This window comes from Myxine glutinosa, chromosome 2 (genome assembly GCF_964187855.1).
Source record: "Myxine glutinosa chromosome 2, kmMyxGlut1.1, whole genome shotgun sequence".
NCBI lineage: Eukaryota > Metazoa > Chordata > Myxini > Myxiniformes > Myxinidae > Myxine > Myxine glutinosa.
In genome coordinates, this window is record NC_136262.1 from 106,666,062 (window position 1) to 106,687,984 (window position 21,923).

Here is a 21,923-nt window from a genome sequence, read left to right on the forward strand (position 1 = left end):
AAGTGAAGATCGACGAAATGCAGTTTGGAGTTATGCCAGGAAGAGGAATGACAGACACTCTTTTTATTGTGAGGCAGTTGCAGGAGAAGTACATGGAGCAGAGGAAGAAGTTGTTTCTTGGGTTTGTTGATCTGGAGAAAGCATTCGATAGGGTTCCACGCAAAGTATTGACATGGGCAATGAGGAAGTGAGGAGTGGAGGAATGGTTGATCAGAGTAGTGATGGCAATGTACAAAAGAGCGTGCACAGCTGTAAGGATGAAGGACGGGAACAGTGGTGAGTTTGAGGTGAAGGTGGGAGTGCATCAGTGGTCAGTACTAAGTCCACTACTATTTGTAGCTGTGATGGAGGTGCTGGCTCAGAACGTAAAGGAGGGTTTACCGTGGGAGTTGTTGTATGCAGATGATCTGGTGTTGATTGCGGAAAGTATGGATGGACTGAAGGAAAAGATGAACAAGTGGAAGGAATGTATGGAGACAAAAGGTCTGAAGGTGAATATCGGAAAGATGAAGGTGATGGCAAGTGGTAAAGCATGTGGTGAGGTGGAAAGAACTGGGAAGTGGCCCTGTGCTGTGTGCAGGAAGGGTGTCGGAGTGAACTCCATTCAAAGTACAATGTGCGCTGGGTGGGTTCATCAAAAATGTGGTGGTCTGAGAGGGTCATTAACCAGTGTGGCAGCTACATTCAAATGTAAGGTGTGCACAGAGGGAGCTGCAGATGGAGGAAATGTTGAGTTGGATCTTGGAGACAGCATGAAGCTGGAAGGTGTGAAAACATTTTGCTACCTCGGAGACATGCTGAATGAAGAAGGTGGATCAGACTCAGCAACGGTTGCTAGAGTGAGATGTGCATGGAAGAAGTTTCGGGAACTGAGTGTCGTGCTGATGAGGAGGGGAGTGTCGTTGAAGCTGAAGGGAAAGGTGCATGCTGCATGTGTGAGAAGTGTTATGATTTATGGGAGCGAGGCATGGGTAATGAATGTAGAGCAGCAACAAAGCTTGGAAAGGGTGGAAATGCGAATGGTTCGATGAATGTGCGGAGTATCGTTGAGAGAGAGGAAGACAAATGATGAATTGTGAAAAATGATGGGAATAGAGCCTGTGATTGATGCTGTGAAGAGGAACAGGTTGAGATGGTTTGGTCATGTGTTGAGGAAGGATGAAAGTGACTGGTTGAGAAGAGTGATGGAAATGAATGTAGAAGGAAGTAGAGGGACGGGGAAGACCGAGAAAGACTTGGCTAAAGATGGTGGAAGAAGAAATGCGGGCAAGGGGGTTAACAAGGAGAGATGCAGAAAATAGGGCAAGATGGAGAAGATTGTCATGGGGACCGCAAGGCTAACCCCCGCTCTCGCAAGGAAAATGGCCTTAAAATGCATGTTGTTGTTGTTTGCTGGAACCCACGTCAAAATCCAAGATGGCCACCACCATGTATGTCTGAATCTTGTGAGCAGAATATCTTGAAAAATAAGCGAAGTACCAACTTATAATCTGGTATGTGGGTGTATCTACGCATAAGGGAGAACACTATTGAAAATTGGGTCGCCTTTTCAAAATCCAAGATGGCCGCCACCATATATATGTGTGAACCTTGTGAGCGAAATATCTTGAAAAATAAACGAACTACTAACTTCTAATCTGGTGTGTGGGTGTATCTATGCATAAGGGAGAAAGCTATTGAAAATTGGGTCGCCACGTCAAAATCTAAGATGGCCGCCTTGCGTCCCACTTTGTCAACTCTTGGAAAACCAGTGTGGCAGCTCACGGTCTTGCGAGATCTCGGTCTCGCGAGATCTCGGAGACGGTGGGAGGGATTTTCGAAGCTGCACACGGTCTCCACGTTTTTCGAAGTTAAGTCTGTTCACAATTGTATTTTGTCTAAACTGTATTTATCTTTCGGTGTGGGAAGTTATTGTGTGCAACTTTGGTTGTTTCTCAGTGTTTATCTTTCATAAATTGATCGTCTGTTTGCCGTGTCGCGAGCAAGGCCTTTGCCGCGTCGCGTACGATTTGAAATCGAAGTTAAGTGATTGTTCCCATTTGTATTTTCGTTAAAACTGTATTTATTTATGGTGTTGTACGTATATTGTGTCCCGACGAAGATTTTTCGGTGCAAATCTTTCATACCTGTATTGAAAATCGTGTTAATTCGTGTCGTGTCTTGAGGCCTTGTACAGTGTTCACTGTACAACCTTGAGGCTTTGTTTTTCTCTCAGCGGTCCGTCGTTTGTGATCCAATAACTTTCGTTCTCTGTATTCCCAGTCTTTTCACCCATAGCTTCCTTCTTGTGTAAATTCACCACTTTTGTGTAAGTTTCACCCATACTTCCTTGTGTAAATCTCAACTCAAAAAAAACAAAAAAACAAAAACATTTCCTTCTCTGTTCTCATTCGTTTATTCATTCTTATTTGTTCGTTCGTTCTTCGACCACGTGTTTCTCCCCCATTTCCCCAGATAGTTTTCACTGTTATTAACCTTCAATGTTTACACTTTCCCCTCAAGTTATGTATTCCGTCATATTTTATAACACCTTTTTCTTCTTCTTCTTTAAAAGGCTGCTTTCGACTTGCTCACCAAATCAATTCATCCCAAAAAAAATATCCATCTCCTATAGTGCCTTTTTTCTACATTCCCTGAACTCTCCTGCACTCCATCCTCCATCCAGCGTCCTTAAACGTATTTTTAACTCGGTCACAAGAAACTCATTTTGCAATAAATGTTCGTTTCCCATAAATCGTACACTTTCTAAAATCCAATCTCACCCCTCCCCTCCAAATCTTCCCCATAACCCCTCCCCTCCAAATCTTCCCCATCACCCCTCCCCTCCAAATCTTCCCCATCACCCATCCCTTTCAAATCTCCCCCCTTGCCCCCTCCCTCCTAAACTACCCCCTCACCCCTCCCTGCCAAGACGCCCCCTCGCCCCTCCCCTCCTAGACTCCTCCCTCACCCCTCCCCTCCAAATCTCCCCCATATCCCATCCCTTTCAAATCCCTCTCCTTGTCCCTTCCCTCCCAAACTCCCCCTTCACCCCTCCCCTTCAAATCTCCCCACCCTCATTGCTTCTCAATTTCCCCCCTCTCACTCCCCCTCCTCAAAGCGTCCTCCCCGCTTCTTCCCCCTTCCAACTCTCACCTCCATCTCCCCCAACCTTCTGCCTCGCTCTTCCCCCTCCTCAAATAACACCTCATTGTGCCTCACCCAATCACCATCAAACCTTTTGTCCGCCCCATCCTTCCCTTTCTCCGAGCTATTCTGAAATCTCTGACACACCTTCAACAGCTCTCTCTACCTCTTCCACCTCTTCCACATCTTACCCTACCCCTCCTCCCCCCTGTTCTGTATCTGATGCTCCCCCTTCCTCTTCATTAACGGTATGGACCTCAAACATCTGGGGCCTTCGTTCAAACTTAACTGATCTCTCCATACAGGTTGCTTCTGTCAAACCAGACGTGATCTGCTTAACAGAAACTGTCCTCCTTTATGATGTCTCTGATTCCTTAGTATCTCTCCCGGGCTACTCCCTCCTCCGGTATGATAGACCTGAGCCTCGTCCTGGAGGCGGGGTTGCTATCTTTATCAAAAACTCTCTTCCTCACTCGCCCTGCACTGCCCTCTCTCCACCTCACCCCCAGGAATACCTCTGGCTACGGCTTCCCCTTCGCTCCCACCTCTTCTTCATATGTGTGTTGTACCGTCCACCAAACATTGATGACTCCATCTACATCTCGCTGTCTGATAATATGGACCAACTTCTATCTACTCATCCCAACTCTCTCTTCCTCATATGTAGTGATTTCAACCGTCATCATGCCAGTTGGCTGGGTGTGGGTACCTCTCTCACCAGCCATGGCTCCTCAGCAAAGGACTTCTGCGACTCACTGGGACTGACACAATCTGTCAATTTCCCGACCCGGATCTCAGTCAACGGAACATCTTCTCTTCTGGACTTGGTTATGACTAACTTCCCTGAAAATGTCTGCTGCTCTTCTTCTGCTCCAATCGGATCATCTGATCATGTCCTTGTTAAAGTGGACATCTCTCTGACCATCCTCAGGGAGCCTGCTCAGCGTCGACGAGTCTGGCATTTCACTCAGGCCAACTGGCACGGTCTTCAAGCAGCCATCAATCATCTGGACTGGTCTCCCATCTCTACCACCTCTGACATCAACTCATCCTGGGAATTCTTCCAAAGTAAATTGCTCTCTCTCATGCACAGATTTATCCCATCTCGTCTTCAGTTGTCATACCCTTCCCTCCCGTCCATGGTACACGGAATCTTGTGGTGAGGCTGTTGCCCAGAAACAACTTGCCTTCGTCTCCTGGAAAGCAAATCCAACGGAAGGAAATCTCATTTCCTTTCACAAAGCCCGAAACAAGTGTGTGTCCACCCTCAGGAGAGCCAGGAAACAATATCTCTCCGTTCTCAAGACCGAACTCTCTTATCTGTCTCCCTCTTCCAAATCCTGGTGGCGTCTGGTCAAATCCGTTTCTGGTGTTTGTTCCCCCTCCATCTCCTCCCTTACCTCAAACGGCTACACAGCTGACTCTGCACGTGAAAAAGCTGAATGCCTCAACTCTGTGTTTGCCTCTAAACCTTGTGTCCCAAAACCCTCTGTACCCACCATACCCAGTCGTACCCTGCTGCTCCTGGACTCCGTGTCCTTTCCTCCTGACAAGGTGGAAAAGTTTCTGTCAACCCTCGACTGATTCTGCAACTGGACCCGACGGCATCAGCCCACGGGTCCTAAAATCCTGCTCTGCCGCTCTATCTCACCCTCTCTCTGTTCTCTTCACCCTCTCTTTTGCTCAAGGTCAACTGCCATCTGCTTGGAAATCAGCCAACATCACCGCTTTGCACAAAAAAGGTGCAAAAACAGATCCTAGCAACTACAGACCAATCAGCCTTCTCCCAATTATCAGCAAAGTCATGGAATCCATCATTGCTTCGGATATGAAATCTTTCCTCTTCTCCAATGGCTTGATCTCTGATCATCAATTTGGTTTCAGACCAGGTCACTCTACTCTGGACATGCTGCTTCTGCTGTCTCAACAATGGATGGAGGTCCTCAATGCCAAACAGGAAATTAGAGCTGTCTCCCTCGACATATCACGTGCCTTCGACACGGTCTGGCACCCCGCTCTGCTCACCAAACTCTCCTCCTTCGGTATCCATGGAAATCTCCACGCATGGCTGGCGGACTTCCTCTCTAGTCGTCGTCAACGTGTGGCCCTGAATGGGTTTCTCTCATCTCCTCTTCCTGTTCAGGCTGGAGTTCCCCAAGGCAGTGTTCTGGGCCCCGTGCTTTTTCTGGTCTTCATCAATGATCTCTCTGACTCTCTTGAAAATCCTCTCTATCTCTTTGCTGATGACTCCACTCTCTGCCGCTCCATTCCTCTTCCCTCAGATCGGCAGTCTGCAGCCTCCTCACTCTCTGAAGACTTGGACAAAATCACAGACTGGTCAAACAAGTGGAACATGTCTTTCAATCCTGACAAATCTCACACTCTTACTATGTCTCTCCGAAAAGATCGACTGGACAACCCTCCCATCTACTTTCTCAACAATCCTCTCCAAGAAGTTCTGTCGCTCAAGCTTTTGGGTCTCACTATCTGCCATGATCTTTCTTGGGAAAACCACATTTCCAAGCTGGCCTCCAAAGCCAGTCGCCGACTGGGCATCCTCCGTCGTGCGAAGTCCTTCCTCGGCACACCTGAGCTCCTCACCACATACAAGGCTTTCATCCGCAGCTCAATGGAATACTGTTCTCCCCTATGGGCCGGTGCTCCTGCCTCACACCTAGCTCGGCTTCACGCTGTTGAAACCAAAGCTTTCAGAATTATTGGAATCTCCCGCGATGAAGCTATCTCTGAGGGCCTTTCACTCACTCACCGCAGGCAGGTAGGTGGTCTTTCTGTCCTCTACCGACTCCTCTCCGGCCTTGCACCCCCAGCTCTCTGTGCTCTGTCCCCCAAATATTCCTACAGGTCGCACAAGATCTGCCAGCAACCCTCTGATGGTTAAACTGCCGAAATCTCGGCTCTCTGCTCACCTTCACTCTTTCATTCCTCTTTTCTCCTGCCTCTGGAACAAACTCCCTCACTCCCTTCAATCCCACTCCTCCCTCCAGGTCTTTAAAACAGCTGTTCACCACCATCTCTTATCTTCCCCCATCCAAAACCTTGATCTTTTCTACCCCCGCTAATTCACCCCAGATCCACCTTGTTTGAAATTCCAACTTCTTTCCTGGAAGTCCTGGCAGTGTCCATATGTTTTATACCTCTCCCACCGCCTTCCCATGCCCCCCCCCCCCCCCCAAAGCCCTCGCCCTCTCTCAGATCTCTCGATGTCTCCATGTCTCTCGGTCCCTGCTCTCAAATGTTGTGTTTGTGTCCTTCCCCCTCTCTCCCCATCTTGGCTACCGCTCCCGATGTTATATGTTTTATGTGTCGGTTTGTCTTTCTGTGTGATTAATGTTCGCTCTTTCACGAGCCTCGATCTTGTATACAAAAAATAAAACTCGCATCACTTCACCGACGGGGTCCTAGGCGTAAAGCTTATCATTATTATTATTATGATTCGACCCCTACCAGTTTCACCAGAGAAGACACGTAGGTTTGCTGTCTGTCCGTCCCACCTGTGCTTTTCTGGACTTTTTCCCCATATCCTTCAACATATTGAACTGAAACTTGCTTCATGGCTATATAATGATAACTTGCAGAAACTGCCACTTATTATGCAGCTTTGTAAACCTAAACCAATTTGTCCCACTGCACATGGCTCATAATTGCTGAGTGCTTGTGCTTGGAACAAGAATATGCATTGTGACCAGCATATGCATTGGGACCAGTATATGCATTGGGACCAGTATATGCATTGGGACCAGTATATGCATTGGGACATGTATTACAAAGCAATTCTTCCTCCTGTTATTAATTATTAAATGACAAACTCGCCACGTGTGCTCCTGCAGGACATGGTCGAATCGATCAAGCACTGCATTGTGTTGCTGCAGATTGCTAAGGTACAATCAATGTGTTCAGCTTGAGAGTAATCTGGGATCTGCACGTTATGCTCGAACAGCTCGTTATCCTTCGCAAAGGGATGTTTGCAAGACTGTCTGTATCAGCTTCCCAACTATATTAAATTTTGTTTGCCCACTTCCCATCCTCATCAACTCTGTGATCATGGACAGGAAAGACTGCGTTGTTCGCCTGTTGAATATACTGTTGATCAGACTTTTCACTTTCGCCACCCAGTGCACATGAGGCATGCCCCCAGGATAGCTGAACACTGATTGGCCACATTTGAAATGGTGTATGGGAAAGTGCTAACTTCCACTTTTTGATAATAGCAGCTTATTTTGTAACAGGTTATTGGTGGGAATATTGTAAGAAGCTGACACGTGACTTCTACATGGACACACTGTGCAATGAAATGTACCAAGCAGTACATTGTAATCCTTGCTCTTATGCCCTCAGAGTGCTGTAAACCCTTCAGAGTTGGGCCTGCAGGAATTTCTCCCACCAATCTCCATCCTACCAGAGAAAACCATCACACATACAATACTCAAGGATGGTATGCCTTCAACAGGACAACTTTGCCAACTTCAAATTTATGATCAGTGGAATATTATGTGATCGGTGAATGTGATCAGTTGAGTATTAGCCATAATGACGAGGAGACAAAAACCAAATCTACAACTTAAAAAATATAAAATCGAGATATGTGATAGAAAGCACTTGCTTAGACGTGATCAACGTGTGTGGTTTTGTAATATAAGTGCAGACCTCAAACTTGTGTGCGCGTGCGTGTGCATACATAAGTACAATACATACACAAACACGTAATACCTTGTTAAAACTTTCCCTGAAGAATGTTGGTTCATTTTAAAGCTTTGTCCTGGAGAAAACTTTTACTCTTTTTTTTTTTTTTTTTTTTAACTCTGAGCTAATCAGCTCTGTTTACTCCACCTTCGTTTTGCAGCATAATGAGCCTCCTCCCACTGCTGGCATGTAGGAGTGACGCTAATTGTTTTGCTTATTATGTTTTTTTGGTATTATGTTTTTGGGTTGTCCTTCCGTCCATACGGGCTAAACCTCGTTTTTCTCCTGCCGGCCCTGTCCCCCCGCCCATCGGACCATTGTATCTCCGACTCTCCTCGGCAGGCATTTGCCTTATGTGTCCATTGGAGCGTGAATAGCTTGGCCAGCTGAAGCTATAAACGTTAGAAATGGCCACAGGTATTACGAGCAGGGGAAATTATCCTGAATCTCCACTACTAATTAACACGGCATCACCCCTCATATGATGCACATTTAATTACGAGAGTGCATAGTGCATACCTCCGCCAGGCTGAACAGTTTACCTTTTGGATCCCAGTTTTTTTGCCGGATGTGCATCTCGACGTCAACTAAAATCTACTCTGCTTGTTCTTGTTACCTATCCAACTCATCCACCAATTTTAATCCGAATATGTGCACAACTTTTCAAGATATGCTATATATCCTCTTTGTCCCCACCTCTCAATGATGAAGAATCACTGAAAAGTTTCTCGGATCCGTATCCAGATCTTTACCAAAATTTAACCCATTCATCCTTGTCACACACCCAACATGCCAACAAGTTTCAGCCTAATCTGCCCATAATTCTTTGAGACATACCACTCGCAGAGAGACAGACAAACAGGGCTGAATACATAACCACTGTCCACCTTTTGTGGCAGAGGTAATAATAATGTCAGAGCCTAGGCCCATTCCAGTTACCTTGTTTGACTTCCATGGGTCTTGTTAAAATGGCCACAACCATGAGCCAAGTCCACAGCTACGAGAAAGTTTGTCACGATACAACACGAATTGGGACCAGAGTACTTGCGACCTTCCTTATCTGGCCGAGCAACCATAGATCGCAAGCATTCTGAGTTACTTTGAGGCTGCTTGTCTAACAACACTAAAATCTCCAAATGAGATCACCACAACGAACAGAATCCATCCCCAAACCAGGTACATTCATTTCACAAGTAAATGGCATGAGAAAAGGATTACATGAATCAATAACAATCAGTATGCAATAAACAAATATAAATGAATCAGGAAATAAACCTGTTTATCCCTTACTACCTCCAATCAAGCTAAATGAAACATACGATGCCCAGATGTCGATTTCCAACCTGGAGGAAAGCTGTGCTGAAGTATTGGAGCAGACTTCAACAAGTCGACAGCTCTATGGTGCAATCTGGCATAACCGGCATTCTCCTCAAATCCCTCGTTGCTTTGGCGAAATAAATTTTCACAGCTCCGGAACACTCAGTTCTGTACACTCACTCTTACAGCCAATCTCAAGAACTCTCCTTCATTATGCATGACAACTGTCCTCAAAATCGCCCCCTTTCCTCCGGTGAGCAGTCACTCTGTCAGCTTTTACGCCTCATGTGCATTTTGTAAAGTCGTGTAAATGGAGGATAAGAAAAATGTAAAGACGTGCAAATGTGCAGCCAGATGTTTGAATCGGGCAGTTTTATTAACCGTTAAAGATCATTCCCACAACAACAACAACAACAACATGCATTTTAAGGCCATTTTCCCTGCCAGAGCGGGGGTTAGCCTTGCGGTCCCCGTGACCATCTTCTCCATTTTGCCCTATTTTCTGCATCTCTCCTTGTTAACCCCCTTGCCCGCATTTCTTCTTCCACCATCTTTAGCCAAGTCTTCCTCGGTCTTCCCCATCCTCTACTTCCTTCTACATTCATTTCCATCACTCTTCTCAACCAGTCACTTTCATCCTTCCTCAACACATGACCAAACCATCTCAACCTGTTTCTCTTCACAGCATCCATCACAGGCTCTATTCCCATCATCTTTCGCAATTCATCATTTGTTTTCCTCTCTCTCAACGATACTCTGCACATCCACCGAACCATTCGCATTTCCACCCTTTCCAGCCTTCGTTGCTGCTCTCTACGTTCATTGCCCATGTCTCGCTCCCATAAATCATAACACTTCTCACACATGCAGCATACACCTTTCCCTTCAGCTTCAACGACGCTTCCCTCCTCATCAGCACGCCACTCAGTTCCCAAAACTTCTTCCATGCACATCTCACTCTTGCAACCGTTGCCAAGTCTGAGCCACCTTCTCCATTCAGCATGTCTCGGAGGTAGCAAAATGTTTTCACACCTTCCAGCTTCACGCCGTCTCCAAGATCCAACTCAAAATTTCCTCCATCTGCAGCTCCCTCTGTGCACACCTTACATTTGAATGTAGCTGCCACACTGGTTAATGACCCTCTCAGACCACTGCATTTTTGATGAACCCACTCAGCACACATTGTACATTGAATGGAGTTCACTCCGACACCCTTCCTGCACACAGCACATGGCCACTTCCCAGTTCTTTCCACCTCACCACCTGCTTTACCACTTGCCATCACCTTCGTCTTTCCGATATTCACCTTCAGACCTTTTGTCTCCATACATTCCTTCCACTTGTTCATCTTTTCCTTCAGTCCATCCATACTTTCCGCAATCAACACCAGATCATCTGCATACAACAACTCCCATGGTAAACCCTCCTTTACATTCTGAGCCAGCACCTCAATCACAGCTACAAATAGTAGTGGACTTAGTACCGACCCCTGATGCACTCCCACCTTCACCTCAAACTCACCACTGTTCCCGTCCTTCGTCCTTACAGCTGTGCGCGCTCTTTTGTACATTGCCATCACAACTCTGAACAACCATTCCTCCACTCCTAACTTCCTCAATGCCCATGTCAATACTTCACGTGGAACCCTATCGAATGCTTTCTCCAGATCAACAAACCCAAGAAACAACTTCTTCCTCTTCTCCATGTACGTCTCCTGCAACTGCCTCACAATAAAGAGCACGTCTGTCATTCCTCTTCCTGGCATAAATCCAAACTGCATTTCGTCGATCTTCACCTTCTTCCTTATCCTCCTCTCCAACACCCTTTCCAATACCTTCATTCCATGCTCCAATAACTTTATCGCTCGGTACGAGCCACACTCCAGAGGGTCACCTTTCCCCTTGTATCGAGGGAGGAGGGTACTCAGTTCCCAAGCCACTGGAATGCGGCCTTCGTTCACCACCAGATTGCAGATCTCTGTCATTCTCTTCACACCCCAATTTCCCGCTGCCTTCAACATATCTCCCACAACTCCCGTCGGCCCTCCCGCTTTTCTACTCTTCATTGCTTTATCGCTTCCTCAACTTCCTTCTCAGTTATCTTCTCTGCCGGTCCTAAAACTGGGTTACTCTCTATGTTGCCATCCCATTCATTCTCTGTATTCAACAGCATTTCCATATATCTTTTCCATCTTCCTTTAATTCCATCTGGGTCCACAACGATTTGTCCCACTTCATCCTTCAAGCAACTCACCCCCATCACATCACACCTCTCTTTCGCTATCTGCTTTGCAATCCTGAATACCGCTCTCTGACCCTCTTCCGAATCCAAGCGTTCTCCGAACATTTTCCTACATGCCTCCTGCGCCTTTGCTACCTCTTTCTTTGCAGCCTTCTTGGCTGCCTTATAACTTTCATGCTCTGCTTTTTCTGCTCCCGTACCCTTCGCATTCTGCCACTCCTTGAACGTCTTCCTCTCCTCGTCAATCCTCTTTCCAACTTCATCATCCCACCACCATGTTTCCGAGTGCCTCGGTGGTCCTTTTGTCCATCCACATACCTCACCAACGGCTCCCAACAGACTATCTTTCATTGACATCCAACAACTTTCAAGCTCAACCACATCATCCTCTGCCCTACTCAGCCTCTCTTTTAATGCCTCCCTTACTGTCACCTCTTTCAACCTCCACACCTTCATTCTCGGTTGGTACTTCACCCGCCGAGCTCTCCTCGCACCTTTCACCCTTATGTCGCAGACAACCAAGTGGTGCTGTGAAACAGCCTCCTCCCCCGGGATCACCTTTGTGTCCCGGAGGTGCCCCCTATCTCGCCTACGCACCATCAGGTAGTCAACGGTTGTCTTCGACCCACCTGACGTGTATGTAACAAGCTTATTATCCTCTTTCTGGAACTGAGTATTACAAATCAACAAATCAGCTCCATCAGCAAACTCCAAAATCCTTTCACCTTCTCCATTTCTCACACCATGTCCGTAACCCCCATGAACTCCCTCAAAACCGTCCATACTCCTTCCCACATGTCCATTTAGGTCTCCTCCTACCACAACAACTTCCTCATCTTTCACGTTTTCCATCAGCTTCTCTATCGCACACCATAACTTGTCCTTCTCTTCATCGCTCCGACCAACCTGCAGAGCGTATCCCGAGATGATGTTCACCAAGAGCTTTCCAATCATCATTTTCACCATCATCAACCTATCACTCACTCTTGTCACACTCACCACACTGTCTACAAACTCCTCAGAAAACAGGACACCAACACCATTCACGCCCTCTGGGCACCCTTGCCGCACAAACTTGTATTTCTGTCCCTGCCTACCCTTCACCATTCTCACACCATTTCCCTTCCATCTCGTCTCTTGCACACAACATATGTCCACTCTTCTTCTGATCAATACTTCCACCACTTCTCCTGATCTCCCTGTCATTGTCCCTACATTCCCTGTCCCAAACCTCAGAAACCGATCTCCACTTCGGGCTGTACCCTGCCCATATGTAGTTGTAATTGTCATGGTTCTCATTTTTTGAGGCAATGTTTTTATGGCCGGATGCCCTTCCTGACGCCAACCCTCTTCGTCGCCTTTTACGACACGCAGGGATACGGTGTACCTATTCTAAACCAGGGTACACACCGGGAGTCATTATTATTACTGGTGTCATCATTCCCACAACACTGTTTACAATCTATTATTATTACTGGTGCTATTTCCGATACTGTGTATGCTTTGTGCCAATATCCATAAATTGGCTGCTTGTTAATTCTTATGTCCAAATCGATATAAGAGAGCATGCACAGTTGATTGAGACGATAACTTTATCATGCTATAATTCCACAAACTCAGAATGCCCTTATCCTTTATGATGCCTTCTGATCCTTGATCCTCTGTATGTGCCCCAGAGTCTGCTGAGGCATTTCAGCAAGTTGATGCAAGAGTGACCGATAGAGCCAAGAGTGTCAGCAATGTCAGTACGGAGCACGTTGGTGGGTTTTCAAATTGGAAGAAGCATTGTATAAAAGTTGAAATTGTCTGTTTTACAGGAAATAGGTTTGTCACTGTAACTTGGTGGAACTTGAGTAAAATGTTATTGTGGAGCATAAGATTTGGTAATCACATTCCTGACTCATGAAATACTCATTGATGTTATTTATTTCATTATTTATGGAAGTCAGGCACGTAAGAGTGATACAGGAGTGGCATGTCAACCGGCCCGACAGTAGGGTGGAGAGAGAAGCAGACAAAAATTTACCACAAGAAATGAAGGAGAATATTAGGCAAGAAAGGGGCAGAGGCATTGGGGGGGCAGGAAGTCCTGATGGGCAGCAGTCTTCACCCTAATTAAACTGGGTGATTTTGAGCTTTCTCTGATTGGATCTCGGCCGTCGATGGTCTGATGAACGTGAAAATTTGCACACTTTGATGATCACGTAATGAATGCAGCGATGGTTAAAAAAAATTGTTTTTATCTAATTATTGCCTAATTAGTTGTGCAATATGCTAATATATGTGTCTTAGACATCCAGCTAAAACACAGAGGTTACAGGCCAATTAATTTACACCACCAGTGTCCTAATTCATGAAACCCTTATTCACATGTGTTTGTTGTACATAAACATGTGCAAAATTTGCAGCTTTCTAGGACATGCGATTACTAATTGTCATGTGGCACCTGAACTGTATGTCTGATTTGGGCATAGCCTATGTGGTATCAAAATGTGTGCAAGACCCTTGATAAAAAGTAATGAGAATAATTTGAAATCCCCTGCGGTTGTGAAAAAAATTGTGAAAACTGTCAAGGTGGGGCCTTCCAGCTTCCCCGCCCCCAGTGCCTTGTACACCTAATGAGTCGAGTCAGTGACTTGTGAGGGGATTGGCTTTGTGTAGACTAAAGTCCTGATTTTACAATGAATGACCTATGGCCATTGGTCTTCAACGATTTTACTTGTAACTTGAAAGCAAATGATTACAAAGCTATTAAGGCACCTACTGTTTACATCGATGTCACAAAAGTGTTTTGCCAGCAAGTATGATTACTTATGATGAGATGCATTTTACCCTCTTCTCTTAACCCCAGATGTTGTTGGAATACCATTATGTTCCATGGATAGTCCGGTGTCTCCTACGCATCCGTTGCCTGCCCCTCTCCCAGAACCCATCCCCGAAATATCGTACTCGAGCAGCGAGGATGAGTTCTACGATGCAAATGAGTTTGACAACACACTAGCCAGGCAAGGGTGAGATTGGGGAGTCTGCAAGTTAGTGCATTTAACATTTCTTTAATACTTGCCTGGATCTAACCCCCTTTGGCTCAGCTATCTTGCTTTTTTTTGGACAGACATTGATTCATTTATTGTAAGTCATTAATTACTTTGTAACTATGAATTGGAAATTATAATGTGGGTACAAGTCCCCTCTCGCCCCTACCTCCACACCATGCTGTTGTCAGAGCCTCTTCTATGAACCATGCAGCAAACTCCAACCACCAAACTACTCCAAGCATACAACTGTTGGACCTTCCTGTCTGCAGCAAGCCCGTGAAATGTGCGTTTGGAATTCGTCCTTTGGGCTCTTAGCTCACAGTGTTTTATGGTCGAGTAATGTGGTAGGTTCTTGTGAAGTTTATTGAAAGTATTCGTAGGTGTATTCATGACTGCAGATTATGCAATGGGGGCAGATGGAAGAGTTGTGGTGAGAGGTAAGGTTGTCTTGGTTCAGATGATTATGAAAAAGTATGTTTAAGGTGGATTTGATCATTGTTGTCATGATTAAAACTATTTTTTATTGACCAACAATTCAGAATCCACTTGCAGAAAAAAATCTGTCGGCCTAACTACAATGAGATAAAATAAAAAGACGAATTTTATGTCGTGCGTACAACACTGAGCCAGTGAGTGCTGTCACCTTCCAAGTCATCCCCTGAATGTATGCTCCAATTTCAACATCCCTTTATGGAAGTACAGTGCAAATAGAAAGTCTACACCCCCTTTAAAAATTTTCACCTTTTGATGCCTTATAGCCTGTAATTACGAGTAAAATGCATTAAATCTGACTTTTTCCACCTTTATTTACACATTGTAACCCACAAATTCTACAACTTTCAGAAAATAAATTAAAAACACAAAACTACAATATCTTGGTTGGATAGGTGTCCACCCCCCTGAGTTAATACTTTGTGGAAGCACCTTTGACAGCAATTACAGCTGTGAGTCTGTTGGGATAGGTCTCTACCAACTTTGCACACCTTGATTGGACAATATTTGCCCATTCTTCTGTACAAAACTGTTCAAACTCAGTCAAGTTGCATGGGAAGCATTGATGGGCAGCAATCTTCAAGTCATGCCACAGATTTTCGAATGGATTTAGGTTGGGGCTCTGACTGGGCCACTCGAGGACATTTATCTTTTTGTTCCTTAGCCACTCCAGTGTAACTTTAGCTGTGTGCTTCGGATCGTTGTCATGCTGATAGGTGACCTGTCCCAATTTCAGCTTTCTTGCAGAGGGCAGCAGGTTCTCCTCTGGGATTTTTCTGTATTTTGCTCCATCCATTTTCCCTTCTATCCTGAAAATGCCCCAGTCCCTGCTGATGAGAAACATCCCCAAAACATGATGCTACCACCCCCATCATGCTTCATTCACAGTATGGATGGTGTTCTTTGGGTGATGTGCAATGTTGGGTTTGCGTCAAATGTAACGTTTTGCTTTTAGGCTAAAAAGTTTCGTCGGCCCACAAAAAAGGTGATTATACAATTTGACCTGCTTTAGAATTAACTACGTACTTGAAATGGGCTATAAAATGGGAGCCCAAGTTAAATTTAATATTTAATTTGAAACAGGGTACAATTTGGATGAAGTTGGCCAGTTGGCCAATGGAGTAATTGAAAGGGGGGAAGTTGTATGTTCATATTGATGGAGTGTTCATTATGATTGATAGGGGCCCCATAATTCGTGCACCGTCTTCATATTTTATTCTCCACCGAATATTGCTTCTCTTTATTCAATCTAAAGTGCATACAATCCCACTGATTAAAGTCGGCATCCACCTCGCTCATTTGTGTCCCAGCCTGTACATACTATAGCTTATAATTGTCAACAAAAATCATCGCAGTGCTGACTTCGAATCTCCATTAAACATTACCAAGGAGGTAAGCACTGTTCTCATCCCTCATGCAAGAGACAAAATGTTTCTTTCAACGTTTCCAAGTCGTGTTTCATGATTGCAAGGTCCAAGGGTCTGTTCGTTCACTATGAGGCATGGAAAAGCTAGGAATCTATCTGCACCTTATTTCTGACATTTGTCATCATTATAAAAGAATGACCTGAGCAGAACATAACTTACAAAACACAGCTATTGTTTACATCACAAAAATGTCGAATTTGCAGGAGATGATGGCACGCAGCCACTTTGAGTCAAATTAAAATTCATAGTGGACTATATTGAGAAGCAGGCACTCATAAGTGGGGGAAGGAGAAGGTCTGATAGTCAGATGTAGAATACTCGGCTTGAAAACCCGATCGTCATGCCTTTACAATTTGTTCTTTCCAACAGCATATGAGGGGGAGGATGGAGGAGATGATGACGATGAAGAAGGGGAATCTGTTGAAGCTCACAAAAGTGTGATCCTTCACCTCCTATCTCAAGTCAAGCTGGGAATGGATCTGACAAAGGTTTGGGCCAAGCCTTTATGCTTATATAATCAAAGTATTTTGCTTCTTCCATGTTTTGTCTGATCTGGTCATTCTTCAAAACATTCATCAACATGCAGGTGCCCACAAACAGCTGGCTTAACTTCCCATTAGAAAAACCTGTTATTAGTCCCCTACCGGTGTACACCGGAGGGGACTACAGGTTTGCACGCCGTCCCTCCATCCGTCAGTCCGTCAGTCTGTCAGTCTGTCACGCAAAGAACAGTTTTCTGGACTTTTTTTCTGAACTCTTAATGCTAATGATTTTAAACTTGGTACATGGTTTCCTCATGATAAGTTACAGATCAAGTTCGAACTTCACGACGTTTCAATCTTTTTTGACAAAGTTATGGCACTTTGAACTTTGATAATTTCCCCAACAGTTTTCCGGACTATAATTTGGAGTGCGGTAGGTCAAAGCTGTTAATATTCATTGTTTTAACTCCAATTTACATTCTGTTTCCATTTTTAGTGAGAAGTAGGGGTCTGTGCAACCATTCATACATTTTATTTGGTGCAAATTGGATAATGTTTAGCCGAGTTACCTCAGACCGTGAGTTGGTAATTATATAATTCACACATAGTGCAATACGTGCAGGCTGCTCCACGGAGTGACCTTGCGGGCTTATTTTAACTCCGATTTACATTCTTTTTCCCCTTTTAGTGAGAAGTAGGGGTCTGTGCAACCATTCATGAACTTTATTTGGTGCAAATCGGATAATTTTTAGCCGAGTTACCTCAGACCGTGAGTTGGTAATTATATAATTCACACAGTGCAATACGTGCAGGCTGCTCCACGGAGCGACCTTGCGGGCTTATTAGTCCCCTACCGGTGTACACCGGAGGGGACTATAGGTTTGCCCTCCGTCTGTCAGTCTGTCCGTCCGTCACGCAAAGAACAGTTTTCCTGACTTTTTTTTCTGAACTCCTAATGCTAATGATTTCAAACTTGGTGCATGGTTTCCTCATGATAAGTTACAGAGCAAGTTCGAACTTCACGACGTTTCGATCATTTTTGACAGTTATGGCACTTTGAACTTTGGTAATGTCCCCAACAGTTTTCCGGACTATAATTTGGAGTGCAGTAAGTCAAAGCTGTTAATATTCCTTGTGTACAATATGCTGTACTCGTGGACTGTTCTTTAAAATGCTTTCCTAGAATAAGCATCAAGTCAAAAACGTTTTCACTGAATTTTGTTTCCATTAACACAATTCTTCATATCAGGCAATAATACATTGAATTCACATAGTTTACCAATAAATCAACAATACATCTAGGGAGGTTGGAGTGTCACTTTGCCATATGCTTCTGTGCGTATAATCTGCGTGAATACTTCTTTAAATATGTATCTGATACTCTGCCCTCTTAGCAGTATATATAGTACGCGTCAGAAGTAACCTAGCTTCCACGGTCCGCGGATAACCCGGTCAGGATAACCCGGTCTCACATTATCCGCGCCCATATTCAACCGTGCATAAATTTGCATATTTAATGAGGTTCGTCTGTCACACTTTGGTTTCCGTGTGATAACTCCACCAAATATTGGCTGATTTCAACAAAAAAATTTACACACATGTGTCTCGGCATAACTCGGATCAAGTTTGAAAACCAGCATCAACTGGTGGAACAACTCGGTTTTCTTTGTAATGACGCTTTAAAATTCGCCCATACCAGCTAAAGATTGGTTTATAGTTTTGGATTGAACACTTATCAACGAGGCGAGGCATGTACACCGGAGTCCCCTACGGTAGGGGACATGTATTGCAGCGCAATACTCAGAATGCTTTTTTTATAATGCACCTCTCTTCCTGCAAAGTAACAGAATTATGGTTTGCAGATGGATCTTATTGCTAAAGGAATTGACCTGAGATGAGGCAACTCAATGATACGTGTGTTACCACCGAGCTATTCCCCCAGTTCTTATTTTTATTTCTGCACAAAAACTTTAAAGATTTTCTATAACAAGAAGTGTAACTTTTTGTTATTTGTCCAAGAGATCCAAGGCTCATGGTGGGGCTTCTGCGGGGCTAGCACATTTTAGCGACAGACACATGAACGTCATATATAAGACAAGTTTGGTCACCAAATCAAAATTGGGTTGTTTAGACTTTAATAAAATGTAGAGAAGATTGGTCTTTCCTACAGAAGCAAGCACTTGGGTGTTTTTTGTTTTTTACAGCACTCGAGTGCAACACAGGCCAAATGGCCTCTTCAATTCATTGTTTGAGGTTGTACAGGTGTGTGCATGCCCATGCGCTCAGTGAAGTCCCACAGAGACTAGGACCCTTTGTATAATAATTTCCATTCTGCATTTTTTGGCTTAGCGGCTAGGGTGCCAGCTTAGGATCCTAGGATCCTGGGTTCGAATCCCGGTCGATCGCTGAATTAACGCCAGGGGGGTTGACTCAGCCTGTCATCCTTCCGAGGTCGGCAAATTGAGTACCAGTTCACTGGTAATTCCCTGGTTGTCGTAAAAGGCGACAAACGGGGTTGGCGGCAGAAAGGGCATCCGGCCGTAAAACATTGCTTCAAAAAGGGGACCAAAAAACGACAACAACCACGGTGCCCGAAAAAGGCCAACCCCCGCTTGCGGGGAAAAATGGCCTCTAAACGGTGGTTTTATATGGAATATACAGTGCCTTCAAAGTATTCACACCCCTTGACGTTTTTCACATTTTGTTGTGTTACAGCCTGAATTGAGATTTTTTTTGTCACTGGTCTGCACAAAATACCCCATAATGTCAAAGTGGAATTATTTCTTTTAATAATAAAAAATAAAAAGCTGAAATGTCGAGTCAATAAGTATTCCACCCCTTTGCCATGGCTCTCCAAATTGAGCTCAGGTGCATCCTATTTCCTTTGATAATCCTTGATTTGTCTCTACAACTTGATTAGAGTCCACTTATGGTCAATTCAATTGATTAGACATTATTTAGAAATAAACACACCTTTCTATATAAGGTCTCAGATTTGACCATGAACCCAATGACCACAGTCTCTGCAGCAATTCACAAATCTAGGCTTCATGCACACCTTGATTATGCAGTGGCCAGACTGAAGCCACTCCTGAGGAAAAAAAGCACATGACAGCATGACTGAAGTTTGCAACAAAGCACGTGACAGACTCTGAGAGCATGAGGTAAACAATTATGTGGTCTGGTGAGACGAAAATTGAACGATTAGACCTGAATACAAAGTCCTACGTCTAGCGGAAACCGAGCATAGCTCACCACCCATCTAACACCATCCCTATAGTGAAGCATCATGGTGGCAGCATCATGCTATGGGGATGTTTTTCAGCAGCAGGGACTGGGAGGCTAGTAAGGATTGAGGGAACAATACATGGAGCCAAATACAGGCAAATCCTCAAGGAGAATCTGCTTCAGAATGGAAAAGACCTTGAACTGCATTGAAGATTTACGTTCCAACAGGACTATGACCTCAAGCATACAGCCAAAGCAACACTGGAATGGCTTCAGAACAAGAACATGAAAGTGCTTGAGTGGCCCAGCCAAAGCCCAGACTTTAATCCCATGGGGAATCTGTGGAAAAACTTGAAGATTGCTGTTCACCAATGCTCCCCATCCAACTTTACAGAGCTTGAGCAAATCTGCAAGGAAGAATGGAGACACTTCCCAAATCCAGATGTGCAAAACTGATGGACATACCCAAGAAGACTCAAAGCTGTAATCGCTGCCACCTTTTGGCAGATTGGAATCTGCTTTTGGACAGAGCACCAGAAAAAGAGTGCCAAGATATTTTTTAGTATTCAAGCAATGTAACTAAAATATTGTTACAGACCGCGGATAGGATGTTGTTTTGCCGAGCGGATGGCACCGCGGCCCTAACAGTTACCCCGACTAACCCGATTCCTGAACGTTGGCTGAATCGCGCCACAGATATTCAATGGGGAAAAGACTAAAGCGAAGGATGTGAAGAAGAAGAAAGACAAATGGTAAGGAATACAAATATAATTTATTTACTATTTACAGGCCCCAAAAAACCAAGGAGAAGGAAAGATAATAAAATAATATACAGAAGAAATCAGACACACAGTGCAATGCTAGCTTACCTACAGTCTTAATTAATACCCTGGGACAGAACAAACAAAAGGCAGACTCACGCGGGGAATGATGACAGGAATGGCAGGAGGTGGATGGCTGGAAGGGGAGGAAGGTCCAGCTGGAACCGCAGCATGGTCGGGTCGGGGATGAGCAGCCGCCGCCCTCTCTCGATCGGCGCGTTTAGCAGCCGCCGTTCCTTCGCGGCCCCGCTCAAAAACTGCCATCAAGGCCCCGAAGCTGCTGTGGCTGAAGCTGCTGTGGCTGAAGCTGCGGTGGCTGAAGCTGCTCTTTCAGGGATCCCTTACTCAACTCTACTCTTCGGGGCGTCGGGGCCGCGGGTTATATCGGCCACACCCTCGAACCATCGCGAACCTCCCCGAGCGTTCTCTCTCCGCCCTCTCAAGCCAAACCCCTTGTACTTGGTTGGTTGTTCGGGGCTGGCTCACTCCTCCCCTCTATGACGATGGGCGGGCACGCCCTTCTTCCCCGAGCTGACAACGCTTAATGGCGGCAATTGTAGTTGGCAATGCGAATGGCAATGACGCAGTTGGAAATGGAGGTTTTGGGAATGGGAATGAAAGGGAATCTATCTTATTTCACTTGGTGCAATGGAGTATTTCAATTAACGGAAGACACAGCCTTACACTAATACACATAATAAGGATATAACTGTCAAAAAAGATATATCGTGTCCTGCATGTATGTTTTATGGACTAACTATGGGAACGCCCTTTGACCTTTATACAACCACAAACGGAGGGAGGAGGGGTGATATTTTACAACAACCTTTAACAACAACAATAAAAAAAAAACTCATATCCACAACACTGCACCCTCCTCCCCTTAGGCACGTCCCAGGCCTATAACTTTTACCTTGGTGTGACACGTAGGTGTAGTTCCCTCTACATTTAACCTGACCCTGAGTGCGACAGTTTTAAAACACCAATAAATATGTCCCGCTGCTCCATTGCACCCTACCTAACAGATTCACGCCCATAGCTAACCGAATTGCG

General features: G+C 44.9%; 1 protein-coding gene across 3 annotated transcripts in view; it reads left to right on the plus strand.

Annotated features, from left to right (window-relative positions):
* The window catches only part of OSBPL9 (oxysterol binding protein like 9), a 124,649-nt gene that overhangs the window by 49,012 nt on the left and 53,714 nt on the right, over positions 1-21,923 (plus strand). For 2 of the 3 annotated variants that reach the window (XM_068107545.2, XM_068107547.2), the window contains exons 8-13: positions 6,975-7,025; positions 7,483-7,579; positions 13,062-13,145; positions 14,237-14,396; positions 14,609-14,703; positions 16,709-16,827. In XM_068107545.2, coding sequence (XP_067963646.2) covers positions 6,975-7,025; positions 7,483-7,579; positions 13,062-13,145; positions 14,237-14,396; positions 14,609-14,703; positions 16,709-16,827 — 606 coding nt within the window. The remainder of the gene's footprint in view (positions 1-6,974; positions 7,026-7,482; positions 7,580-13,061; positions 13,146-14,236; positions 14,397-14,608; positions 14,704-16,708; positions 16,828-21,923) is intronic. The other variant, XM_068107548.2, reaches the window with a different exon arrangement.